Below are 12,033 nucleotides of genomic sequence, written 5' to 3' on the forward strand. Positions count from 1 at the left end.
AAAAATTTTAAGTAGATACAAGGCTGTTTGACTTTGCCCCAATTTAAGTACAGAAGTCTTTTTCTCTCTGACCCAGAAGAGGATTTAGGCCAATACTATCAAGTTTGAATATTGGATACCAATCCTGAGTTTCTGAGGTCTGGTCTTAAAAGTCTGTGTTAATCAGGGCTTCATTTCAGGTCCTCGGGAGTAATTGCCAGTTTGACCTGTGTTATGCCCTCAAGTTGGAAAGATGAGCAGTTCCCAAGTGTCCAGCCTTGTTAGAAATACTGGGCTCTGGCAGGGCTGCTAAAGCTGTACCGGGATATAAAGCAGACTCCTATAGCTCTTCATTCTAAACTCTTTATTTTTCTTTTTTTTTTTAACTTTTTATTATGGTTGATTTACAGTGTTCTGTCAATTTCTGCTGTACAGCAAAACGACCCAGTCATAGATATATATACATTCCCTTTCTCATATTATCTTCCATCATAGTCTATCCCAAGAGACTGGATATAGTTCCCTGTACTGTACAGCAGGACTTCAGTGCTCGTCCATGCTAAATATAATAGTTTGCATCGACTAACCCCAAACTCCCAGTCCATCCCACACCCTCCCCCCTCCCCCTGGCAACCACAAGTCCATGTAGTTGAGTCCATGTCTGTGAGTCTGTTTCAGTTCTATAGATAGGTTCATCTGTGCCACATTTTATTCTATTTAAAAAAATTTTTTTTTCTTTTTTGACTGCCCCACATCATATGGAGTTTTCTGGCCAGGGATCATATCTGAGCCACAGTTGTGACCTAAGCTGCAGCTTCAGCAACACTAAATCCTTAACACACTGTGCCAGGCCAGGGATTGAACCTGCATCACAACACTTCTAAGAGTCTGCTGATCCTGCTGCACCATAGCAGGAACTTCTGTGCCAAATTTTAGATTCCACGTATAAGTGGTATATGGTAGTCATCTTTCTCTTTCTGACTTCACTTAGTTTGAGAATCTTTAGTTGTACCCATTTGCTGTGAATGGCATTATTTTGTTCCTTTTTTATGGCTGAGTAGTATTCCACTGGGCATATGTACAACATCTTCTTAATCTACTCATCTGTTGATGGACATTTAGGTTGTTTCTGTCTTGGCTACTGTGAATAGTGCTGCTATGAACATATGAGTACATGTATCTTTTTGAATTGTAGTTTTATCCAGATATTTACCCAGTAGGATTGCTGGATCTTATGGTAGTTCTATATTTAGTTTTCTGAGGAAATTCCATACTGTTTTCCATAGCGGTTTTACCAATTTACATTCCCACCAACAGTGTAGGAAGGTTCCCTTTCTCCACATCCTCTCCAACATTTATTTGTAGACTTATAGATTAAGCCCTTGTTGGTTGCATTGTATGCAACTATTTTCTCCCATTCCATAGGTTGTCTTTTCATTTTTTTAATGGTCTCCTTTGCTATGCAAAAGCTTTTAAGTTTGATTAGGTCCCATTGGTTTATTTTTGTTCTTATTTCTATTGCATTGGGAGACTGACCTACAAAAACATTTGTACGGTTGAAATCAGAGAATGTTTTGCCTATGTTCTCTTCTAGGTATTGTGTGGTGTCATGTTTAAGTCATCAAACATTAAATATTAAAAGCCATTTTGAGCTTATTTTTGTGCATGGCGTAAGGATGTATTCTAGTTTCATTGATACATTCATTCTAAACTCTTTAGGCCCACTTTTGGTAAACATGTAGCCAGGTAGCAGCCTGGAGGAAAGCAGACCAGTTGTAGCCATTGTTCCTGTGTGTCAATCAGGTCAAGTTAATCATGTACGTGTATTTTTTTAAAATAATGATTTTTATTTTTTCCATTATAGCTGGTTTACAGTGTTCTATCAATTTTCTACTGTACAGCAAGGTGACCCAGTCATACATCATGTCATGTACGTGTATTAATTCACTTAATCTCAACAAAACATCATTGTTCGGTGAGGTAAATAAGGCCTAGAAAAGACAAAACAACAACAACAACAAAACACACTTTACCCTTTCTCTTTTTCTTTTCAGGGCTGCACCTGTGGCACATGGAAGTTCCCAGACTAGGGGTCGAATCACAGCTATAGATGCCAGCCTACACCACAGCCACAGCAATGCAGGATCCGAGCCTCATCTGCGACCTACACCTCACCTCACAACAACACCAGATCCTTTACCCACTGAGCCAGGCCAGGGCTCGAACCCTAGTCCTCATGGATACTAGTCGGGTTCATTACCACTGAGCTGTAATGGGAACTCCCACACTTCACCGTTTTGATAGATTGTTGACCTTTTCCAAATCATTTGTCTGTACCAGTTTGGGTTTTCTGAAGAAAAATTTATTTTTTTATTTTTAATTTTTTGTCTTTTTAGGGCTGCACCCATGGCATATGGAGGTTCCCAGGCTTAGGGTCTAATCGGAGCTGTTGCTGCTGGCCTACACCAGAGCCACAGCCACACCAGATCAGAGCCGCCATCTGCGAACTACACCACAGCTCATGGCAAAGCTGGATCCTTAACCCACTGAGCAAGGCCAGGGATCAAACCCACAACCTCATGGTTCCTAGTCGGATTTGTTTCTGCTGCGCCAAGAAGGGAATTCCAAAAAAATTTTTTAAGTTAGAGTTGATTTACAATGTTTTGTCATTATCTGCTGTAAAGCAAAATGATAGACCTGTTTTAAACAGGGAAACTAACAGATTACTATAATTCCTCATTAATCTTCAGACTTCACTGTTGTTACCAGATAAAAAGTCTCAAAGAAAACAGGAGTTCAGAGAAAAGGAATACATGTTTTTATATATACATAAGTATCAAACTGTCCAAAGATTTAGTTTGAGAAAACCAGTGAGCAAATAGAAAAACAAGTGCTTTCAAATACCAGTGACATGAATATAATGTGTGATCTTTTTGGAGAGTGGCTTGTTGGTTATTGGAACTGAAAATGTATATACCCTTTGACCTGATGGTGCCAATGCTGGGAGTTTATCCCACTAAATTACTTGCAAAGCATTTTATACATATAGAAAAATGGTTGCTTAAGCACTCTTTATAACAGCAAATAACCAGAAATAATTGGATTGGATGGGTTAATTATGGAGCATCCAAAAAACATATTGTTTGAAATAATGTGAATTGTGGTGACCTGTTAACTGAAGATAAATAACATGAAAGTACCTAGTTGGGGGGAAATAGTGCAGAACGTATACCAGTGTATACAGCAAGACTGTAATTTTTATGGGATAAATATGCACTTAGGCTGATACGAATATTTAATTTGCTTTTGAAAGAAAACCCAAGAAACCACAAACTGCCTCGGAGGAGGCTGGAGGGTGGAAGGCATTTTCTTCCTGTACCATTTGCCTCGTCTTACCATATGTGTGCCTTACTTCCCACATTTATTTATTTTTTTCTTTCTTTTCAGGATTGCACATGTGGCATATGGAAGTTCCTAGGCTAAGGGTCAAATCAGAGCTGCAGCTGCTGGCCTCCGCCACAGCCCTGGCAACACTGGATCTAAGTCGCAGCTGCAACATATACAGCAACCCACTGAGTGAGGCCAAGGATCAAACCTGCATCCTTATGGATACTAGTTGGATTCTTAACCAGCTGAGCCACAATGGGAACTTACTGATTTTTCTTTTTATTGTTTATTTTATATTTTATTGCATTTTAATTTTAGTCTTTTTAGGGCTACACCCACGGCACGTGAAGGTTCCCAGGCCAGGGGGTCTAACGGGAGCTGTAGCCACCAGCCTACGCCATAGCCACAGCAACGTGGGATCCGAGTCATGTCTGCGACCTACACCACAGCTCACGGCAACGCCGGATCGTTAACCCACTGAGCCAGGGCAGGGACCCAACCTGCAACCTCATGGTTCCTAGTCGGATTCATTAACCACTGAGCCATGACGGGAACTCTGGAACTCATTGATTTTTAAGGTAAACAGGGTAGTTGTTTTCTTTATAACTTTTTACAAAATATTAATATTGAATTTTAAAACCCTGAAGTTTTTAAAAAAAATTACTCTCTACCTTACTTGCTCCCAGTGATTACATGAGGCAACACACCCAAGTTTTTTCAAAGAAACCACTGCAGTGAGAGGCGGGGAAAGGCCCAGCCCTGCTTATACCGGCCAGGCCTGACTATGATCCCTCTCCATCACAGACCAGGTCAGTGAAACACATCTTCAAACACTTCCTTTCCTTTCTTTTAGGACACTTTAGTGTCAAAGTAATCTCCCCTTGCCCCTCCTTCCCCCATTTTTGGTACTGATTCTCCATGGATTACAGTCAGAACAATGAGAGCTATGGTTATTTCTTAATAACTGCTATGATTTCATTCTCTTTTTTTTTTTTTTTGTCTTTTTAGGGCCACACTCACAACATATTGAAGTTCCCAGGTTAGAGATCAAACCGGAGCTATAACTGTCAGCCTATGTCACAGCCACAGCAAAGCAGGATCTGAGCCATGTCTGTAACTTACACCACAATTCACGGCAGTGTTGGATCCTTAACTGACTTAGCAAGGCCAGGGATGGAATTCACATCCTCATGGATCCTAGTCAGGTTTGTTAACCACTGAGACATGATAGGAACTCCTGCTACGATTTCCATACAGAACTATACTAAGGTAGGTGTAAGGAACCACTTACAAAGCAAAGGTGCTTTCTGGGGAGGAAGAGTTGGCCTAAAGTTTTTAAATTTTTTTCTTTAAACACCTCCAGTGTGAATGGTTGTTCCCATTGTAGTTTAATGGCGTAAGTATAAGCATGAACCCTCTGTATGGTTCCTGAATCAAGTGCCCATTGATGAAACCCCACACCCAAAAGGGCAAAACACTTGGAGGCTAAGTTCATCCACACAATGTTTTTATTTTTGTTCAACTATAAGCAAACAGCAGAATTAAAGCAATGCTTAGCAACTCCAGACTAGCTTTCCTCACATCAAAGAAAAGTGATCAATTTAACAGGCACAGACTTTCAGATTTCTGATAACCTCCTCAACCCAGCCCTGTAGCTCATCCAGATGGCTGGGCTTTAACAGCAAAGTGACTCTCTCCCTATTCCTTTTTCCAGTATTGCTCTTTAAAGGAGCAAGAGTAGGATACTAACACCCAGTAACCAGCCTGAGCTGTGTGCCACGTTGGGGGTCAGCGGACCTGACAGCCTCTGGTCATGTTGGTGAGACAGGGCTGTGAAAACACAGGCCAGAAGATGCCATCACAGACAATTCTGGATTCAAGCTCATAAAGGTGGAGGTAACAAATCTGCTCTTTTTTTCAACTTCCCTTACAGTCTTTGATGTTCTAATACTGTAGACCTGGTCTTTTAACCAGAATTTTTTTTCTTCTTTAAAGTCTGGGTTGCTATTCTTCTATTAACATTTTGATGACCCCAACATAGTACCAAAATACCCCCCACCCCAAGTGGAGTTCAAATTTGAGCAGAACACAAACCCCCTAGAGTTAGAGAGGACAGGCAGAAGGAAAATTCACCCTAACCTAAATCTGACTACTCAGGAAGAGGGAAAGGGGAGAAACCCACATGCATCACTAAACTGAAACACTGCTTGGGAGCTCTGGGATGATTTCCATCTCCTGGCTTTCCTCTACTTCCCAGAAAGCTGCTCGTAGAGTTTAGGCACATAGTCGTCCCATTCTGCCTGGTAACATGTGCCGGCCACCGGGGCCCCAAGCTGGTACTTTTTGCGGAAAGACGCCACCTTGAATTTGCCACGGTGGTCTCCAGATCGGTTGCTGAGGATGGGCTCGTCACACTTCAACGGCCCGTCCTGCTCGTAAACCAGCCAGACATAGCGGTGAAGGCCTGTGGGGAGAGGTGGGAGGGAAGATATTACACACAGCGAGACATCTGAGGGATCCAGACCACGCCCATTCCCAGAGGGGCAGTGAGGATCCTGAGAGGCTGAAAATCATGCAATGGCTCTCGGCTGCAAGTGGTGTCAAGGCCTCCTCCTCCCACTCCAGGACCCGGTGGCTGGCCATTTTCCACCAGAACGTCCATTTTACTTTTCTCACCATAACAGTGTTACCTAAAGTTCTTATTCTCAAATTTAATTTCCTCACCACAAAGAGAGCTAACCATTTTCGCCCCAGAACCTATGCTAGTGCCTGGTAAATAGGAGGTACTAAAAAAATATATGGCAAGTGGATGGAGGACAGAGCCCATCACTGACCAGGTGCTCATCACACCACAACAAAGCCCAATATTATCTCTCCACCTACAAAACCAACTTCCTTAGAAGACCAGACAGCGACTTTAAAAGAAATGACCCACACTCAAAACCAGGAAGCAAGCACTGTATTAACCAAGCAGTTTTCTACAAACTCCAATTACTGGACACAGATAGGTACCAAGAGCTCTTGGGCTAAAAAAAAAAAAAAGTTATTTAAATATTGGTACACCTAAGCTCACTGTAGGTTTATTCACAATAGCCCAAAAATGAAAGCACCCCAAATGTCCATTGATGGATAAACAAAATGTAGTATGCACATGCAATGGAATATTATTCAGCCTTTAAAAAGAAGGAAATCCTGGAGTTCCCACTGTGGCTCAGAGGGTTAAAAAGACAATTAGTATCCATGAGGATACAGGTTTGATCCCTGGCCTCGCTCAGTGGGTTAAAGGATCTAGTTTGCAGTGAGCTGTGGTGTAGGCCGCACATGAAGCTCAGATTGGGCCTGGCTGTGGCATAGGCTGGCAGCTGCAGCTCTGATTCAGCCTCTACCCTGGGAACTTCCATACGCTGTGGATGCGGCCCTAAAAAGAAAAAAAGAGAAAGAAATCCTGTCACAAGCTACCACATGGATGAATCATGGTCTGAGTCTACATATGGCATGGATCTTCTATGGATCTACTGAAATTCTCATATACTGCTGAGAATGTAAACGTTTTCAACCATTCTGCATTTCCATGGCCTAACAATCCTACTCCTAAATATTTACCCAAGGGAAATGGAAACATGCCCACCAAAGGGCAAAAATGTCAACAGTAGCTTTATTCATAAATATCCAAACACTGGAAGGAAGCAATCCACATGTCCAGTGGCACATGCTCACAATGGAATACCAATGAGCAGTGAAAAGGAATGAACTACTAATACAACAGTAACTGAATCTCACAGGCATTATCTGGAGTCACCAAAAACAAAGGCACATGGCATGACACCATCCATGTGAATGCAAGAATAGCAAGAGTTATCTATGGAGAGAGGCATCAGAAAATGATTACTCTGGGGAAATTTAACTTAAAAGGTCACTGAAGAACCTTCTGGGGTGACAAAAATATCCTACTCCTTGTTTTCGATGGTGCTTTCGTGGATGTGTGCATTGGTCAATGTTCACTGACTAAGCCCTTTTGATATGCTTATTTTATTGTATGTACGTTGTACCTTACTAAAAGTATGAAAGAGAAAAAAGGGAAAAGTGAGTTACTGAAGCTCTTTTTATTAATGAGATCATAGCTCCTACTTGAGAGAACTGCTTTATTCTCATGGGTGTACTTGCCATAATTAAACGGCCTGATTTTATAACTGCCCTAGGGAACTTAAGAGATCCCTGGGAAGATGTCCCTCTGCCATCCTCTAATGAAGGCATCAGAGAACCATCTAAAAGCCATCTAAAGCTTCTGGGCCGACAGATAAAACATGAGGTCCCTTGTTAGGGACCTTCTTGTACCTCTTCAGAGTGACTCATGGCTGGACAATGTGTACAAGAGCCAGCATTCTGCTGTGCTCCACTTCCTTGTTCCAGCAAATGGAAATTTTTCTTTAATGCATGACAGGTGTTAACAGTGTCTTTCTCAGCATTAGCCTAGGAAGTACTTATTCAACTTGGAAAGGTTCCATACAGCATCCTCTCTCTTTCTTTAGATATATAAAATATATATCATAATGTAATGCAGTATGTGTAGCTTTAATACAGTTCTCAAGATCTTCAAAATCTTTTCAAGATACCATGCTAGATTTTCAAGAGAAAGAGGGAGAAGCATGTAAATAAACTATACTTCAATAAAACTTAAAAAAAGGAAAAAAAAGAGGGAGCAAGAAAGAAGCCATTTTTAAAATAATTAATTTGGAAAGCTATGACCATTTCTGAGATCTTTCATGGGAACTAGAAACTCAAATATCCCACAGACCAAGGGCTGAATACCAACCTTAGATGATTTTGCCATTTAATCTACATATGGCTCCCCTTGGGAAGTTATTCTGCAACATGGCTTCCTTGGTATCTCGCCAACCTCCCTGCTGCTAAAGGCCTAGTGGCTGAGAGGCAGTGCTAAAAGAATGTCCATTTAACTGGGACCCAAGGTTCTAGTCACCTTACACTACTGCAGGTCTGAGCATCCCTGACAGACAACTGCCTTAGAGGGGAATCGAGTTGCCTAAAATCTCCGCTAGGCTAAGGGCTTTCATAAATATAAGAATAAAACTCTAAGAACCAAGCTAAAACTTAGCAGCACTTCAGGCCAGTCCTGACGTGCACCCAGGCTCCCCTCCCCTCTCCCTCGAAAAGCAGCCTTTACTGACCTGTGCCCTTGGGAGGCCCAGAGCCCACATAATCGGAGAGGACTGTGCCACTGCTGATGTCGTTGCCCTTCATGTTGACCACCAGGAAATGGTGCCATTCCCTATGTGGAGGAATAGAAGACCATCAGCACCACGGGAAGTTAGCACCCAGTGACAGACAAGACAGTCGGCCCTGCCTTCTTGGCCAGCGCGAACTTCCTGTGCCAGCAAAGGGGACCCAGCTACGCCCTCCATCCTTCCCTCAATTCTCAGGCAGAGGTCAGCAAACTTCTATAAAGGGCCTAACAGCAAATGTTGTAGGCTTTGTATAAGACACCATCTCTAGCACAACTATTCAACTTTGCAGTGATAGCATGAAAGCAGCTATAGACAGGACATAAATAAGTTACCACGGCTGTAACTTTAATCTAGGGACACTGAAATCTGAACTTCACTTAAATTCATAGAGTATTACTGTTCTTCAATTTTTCCCCCATTCCTTTAAAAACATTAAAGTCAATCTTAGCTTGTGGGGCTGTACAAAAACAGGTCTGAGGCAGATCTGGCTCTCAGCCATAGTTTCTAAACTCTCACTCTATGGAGTAAAAGGGAGAGAAACAGAAATGTACACTCAGGCTGAGGCATGGATATGCACACCCAAAACCAAGTCTATTTCTCCCACCACAGCATGTCCAGCAAGGGACTTGGTGCAAGAAGCCCCATGTCACATGTGGATGACCTGATGTTCCCCATCTTTTCCCAACTTGCCTGTATTTGGGGTCCTTCCTGCTGGGAGCATCCGGGTCTGTCAAGACCAAGGTGTAGAGTTTATCTGGATTCAGTCCATCCCATGTAATGCTGGTGGGCCTGCTCTTAACCTGTAGGAAGGAATGGATTTGAAATTTATTTATTTATGTATTTATATATATATATATATTTTTTATGTCTTTTTGTCTTTTGTTGTTGTTGTTGTTGCTATTTCTTGGGCCGCTCCCGCGGCATATGGAGCTTCCCAGGCTAGGGGTTGAATCGGAGCTGTAGCCACCGGCCTACGCCAGAGCCACAGCAACGCAGGATCCGAGCCGAGTCTGCAACCTACACCACAGCTCATGGCAACGCCGGATCATTAACCCACTGAGCAAGGGCAGGGACCGAACCCACAACCTCATGGTTCCTAGTCGGATTCGTTAACCACTGCGCCACGACGGGAACTCCCGATTTGAAATTTAAAAGTCAGAAATGCTGAAGAAATCAATACTCTTTTTTTGACCTCATATTCCTCAAAGGTCAAGCAGAATAAATTGTTAATAAAAACTCAAGTGTACTGACGCTACTAAGGAGCTGAAGTTTAATATACGTTATTTATTTTAGTCTCGACAACACTATGGGGCTAATATCCTAGCATGTTATTAACAGAAAGAGATGGGTCAGGATTTAAACCCTGATACTGAGTTCTCTCAAGTACAACCTGAAATAACAGGATCTTTAGATTGCTGACACATTTCCTAGGGCCTGCTAAAGTGAAATCTGAATTAACTGGATGTTTAAAAATGCAGAGAAAATGAGAAAGCCGAGACGGGCAGACGTGAACAGTGAGTCCGGGAAAGAGAGGCTGTGAGATGGACACTTTATATTTAAACAACAAATTCTAAACATTTAAACCAATAAACCACCCGAGCAGTTTATTCACACCGTTGCCTCGGAGCTTCTAGACCAACAGCTTGCCACAATGTCAGGATTCTCCACTCCAGAAGCAGCCAGAATCAGGCTGCGCTTCAGCCTTGGGCGTCAAAGGCCAAACGGTAAATAAAGCAAGGCGGTTACCCTCGAGCCTTCCAGCTGCGGAACGTACTTACTTTGGGTGGCTTCAGGCCACAGATCGCTAAAACAAAGGACGATCGCCGAGAACTGCCGAATACTGGTTACATAATGCGTCATATGCCCTCGGGTGGAGCTCTTACTCCCGAAATTAAGGCCTAAAACCCCCTGGCCCTAGGGGAGGCTCTGGGGGCTTGTGGGCAGCCACTGACCTCTCCCGCCGGCGACTGCTCTCTCCCCGCCCCTACCCCAGCGATCTAGGTTGTCTCCAGACCTACGCCACTGCCAGCTCCTCGAAATCTCCAGGAAAATAGATCCATTTCCCCTGCAGGCCGTGCCCCGCCCTCCACGTGCCGGATTCCCGGGGCCCGGAAGGTCCGCAAACCTGCGGCACGGGAACCGCGACCCCCTTTCCTCGGTGGATCCGCCGCACGGAAGCTGGAACTTCCTCCTCACACCCGCTGGGTCCCCGCTCTGCCGGCCTGAGGGCCTGCCGGCCTCAGACAGCTGTACCCCCTCCGACTCGGGTACCTGGGTAGGTGTCAGCACTTTGCCCAGCTCGTCGACCTCAGCCCCGCCGTATTTGACCTGCAGCGGGTGCTGTGGCCGCTCGTCCACTTCCTGCAGGCTCAAGGGCCCGGACCACTTGCCGAGGTCCACTGGCATCGCAGGGTCGAGCGGGGCGCAGTGCAGGAAGAGCAGCAGAAGTAACACGCAGCGAAGCTGCACTGGGCTCAAAGCGCTTTCCAAATTGGACGGAGGCAACGCTGGTCAAGAGGCCCTGGAGCGCATGCGCTTGAGCAGCGCCCCGCCCCGCTCCTCCAGTCGCTGGCAAGGGTGGGCCTCATTGTGCCCTCTGATTGGTCGAGCCCGGATCGTCCGGCGCGCCAGGTCAATGCAGCAGGATTGGCCTTTCTTTTTGCAAGAAGGCGCTTGCAACCTGCCACCCGCGGTGTTCCCAAACACTGTGCCAGAGCTTGCAGAACTCTTTTTTCAAGATGTACATTTGAGCTATCTTTAATTTTTTTAAAAACCTTTTTGCATGGTTTTTTGCTCCACTTTTCTAAACGCAGAAATGGTAAGGCCTTGCTTTTCTTTTGCATTTCTTAAAACAAGTGTCATTGCACAGCCGCGCTGTATTTCGCGCATGCTCACTGGTTTCCGAAAACTGGGAGAGGACCTAAGGTAACTTTTGAGCATTTTTTCCCCAACAAATATATTTGCACATATATTTGATCCCCCTACACCCACTGGATCCAGACAAGATTCCTGGGAAATGATGGGGTGGTTTTTTCTTTTTTAGTTGTTATTTGTTATTTGAGGGAAAAAATTTTAACCTGTCTATCCAGTTCAATAAGGATGAAGTTAGCCACTGCAGTCCCCATTCTACAATACACCGTGAATGGAATTCAAAACAAGAAGAGAATGAGGCACTCCGGTTTGGAAGAAAAAGGCAAAACACTCAGATATACTCCAGGAGAATTTTTTTTATGAATCCAGATTCTTTCCTCTTCCCATACTTAGAAAAGCACTAAGCTCGTGAACTGAAATATCTGCTCCCAGTGACTAGTAGCAACCTTCTACCAAGATGGATGCTTGATTGAATGTACCCCTTAGTCAAAAAATGTGCAGGAGTTCCCATCGTGGCTAGTGGTTAATGAATCCGACTAGGAACCATGAGGTT

General features: G+C 43.8%; 1 protein-coding gene across 1 annotated transcript; it reads right to left on the reverse strand.

Moving 5' to 3' along the window:
• Positions 1–4,856: 4,856 nt before the first annotated feature.
• Positions 4,857–11,097, reverse strand: PEBP1 (phosphatidylethanolamine binding protein 1). The gene is made up of 4 exons (XM_003132890.4): positions 10,881–11,097; positions 9,300–9,409; positions 8,553–8,653; positions 4,857–5,830 (listed from the first exon to the last, which is right to left on the reverse strand). Exons 1-4 carry the CDS (start codon positions 11,013–11,015, stop codon positions 5,613–5,615), a joined length of 564 nt encoding a protein of 187 aa, XP_003132938.1. The 5' UTR covers positions 11,016–11,097; the 3' UTR covers positions 4,857–5,612.
• Between the last annotated feature and the right edge of the window lie 936 nt (positions 11,098–12,033).

Source organism: Sus scrofa, chromosome 14 (genome assembly GCF_054392235.1).
Source record: "Sus scrofa isolate SSC_HxYL_T2T_F1_AM1 chromosome 14, Sscrofa_HxYL_maternal_Yorkshire_Landrace_v2.0, whole genome shotgun sequence".
Lineage (NCBI taxonomy): Eukaryota > Metazoa > Chordata > Mammalia > Artiodactyla > Suidae > Sus > Sus scrofa.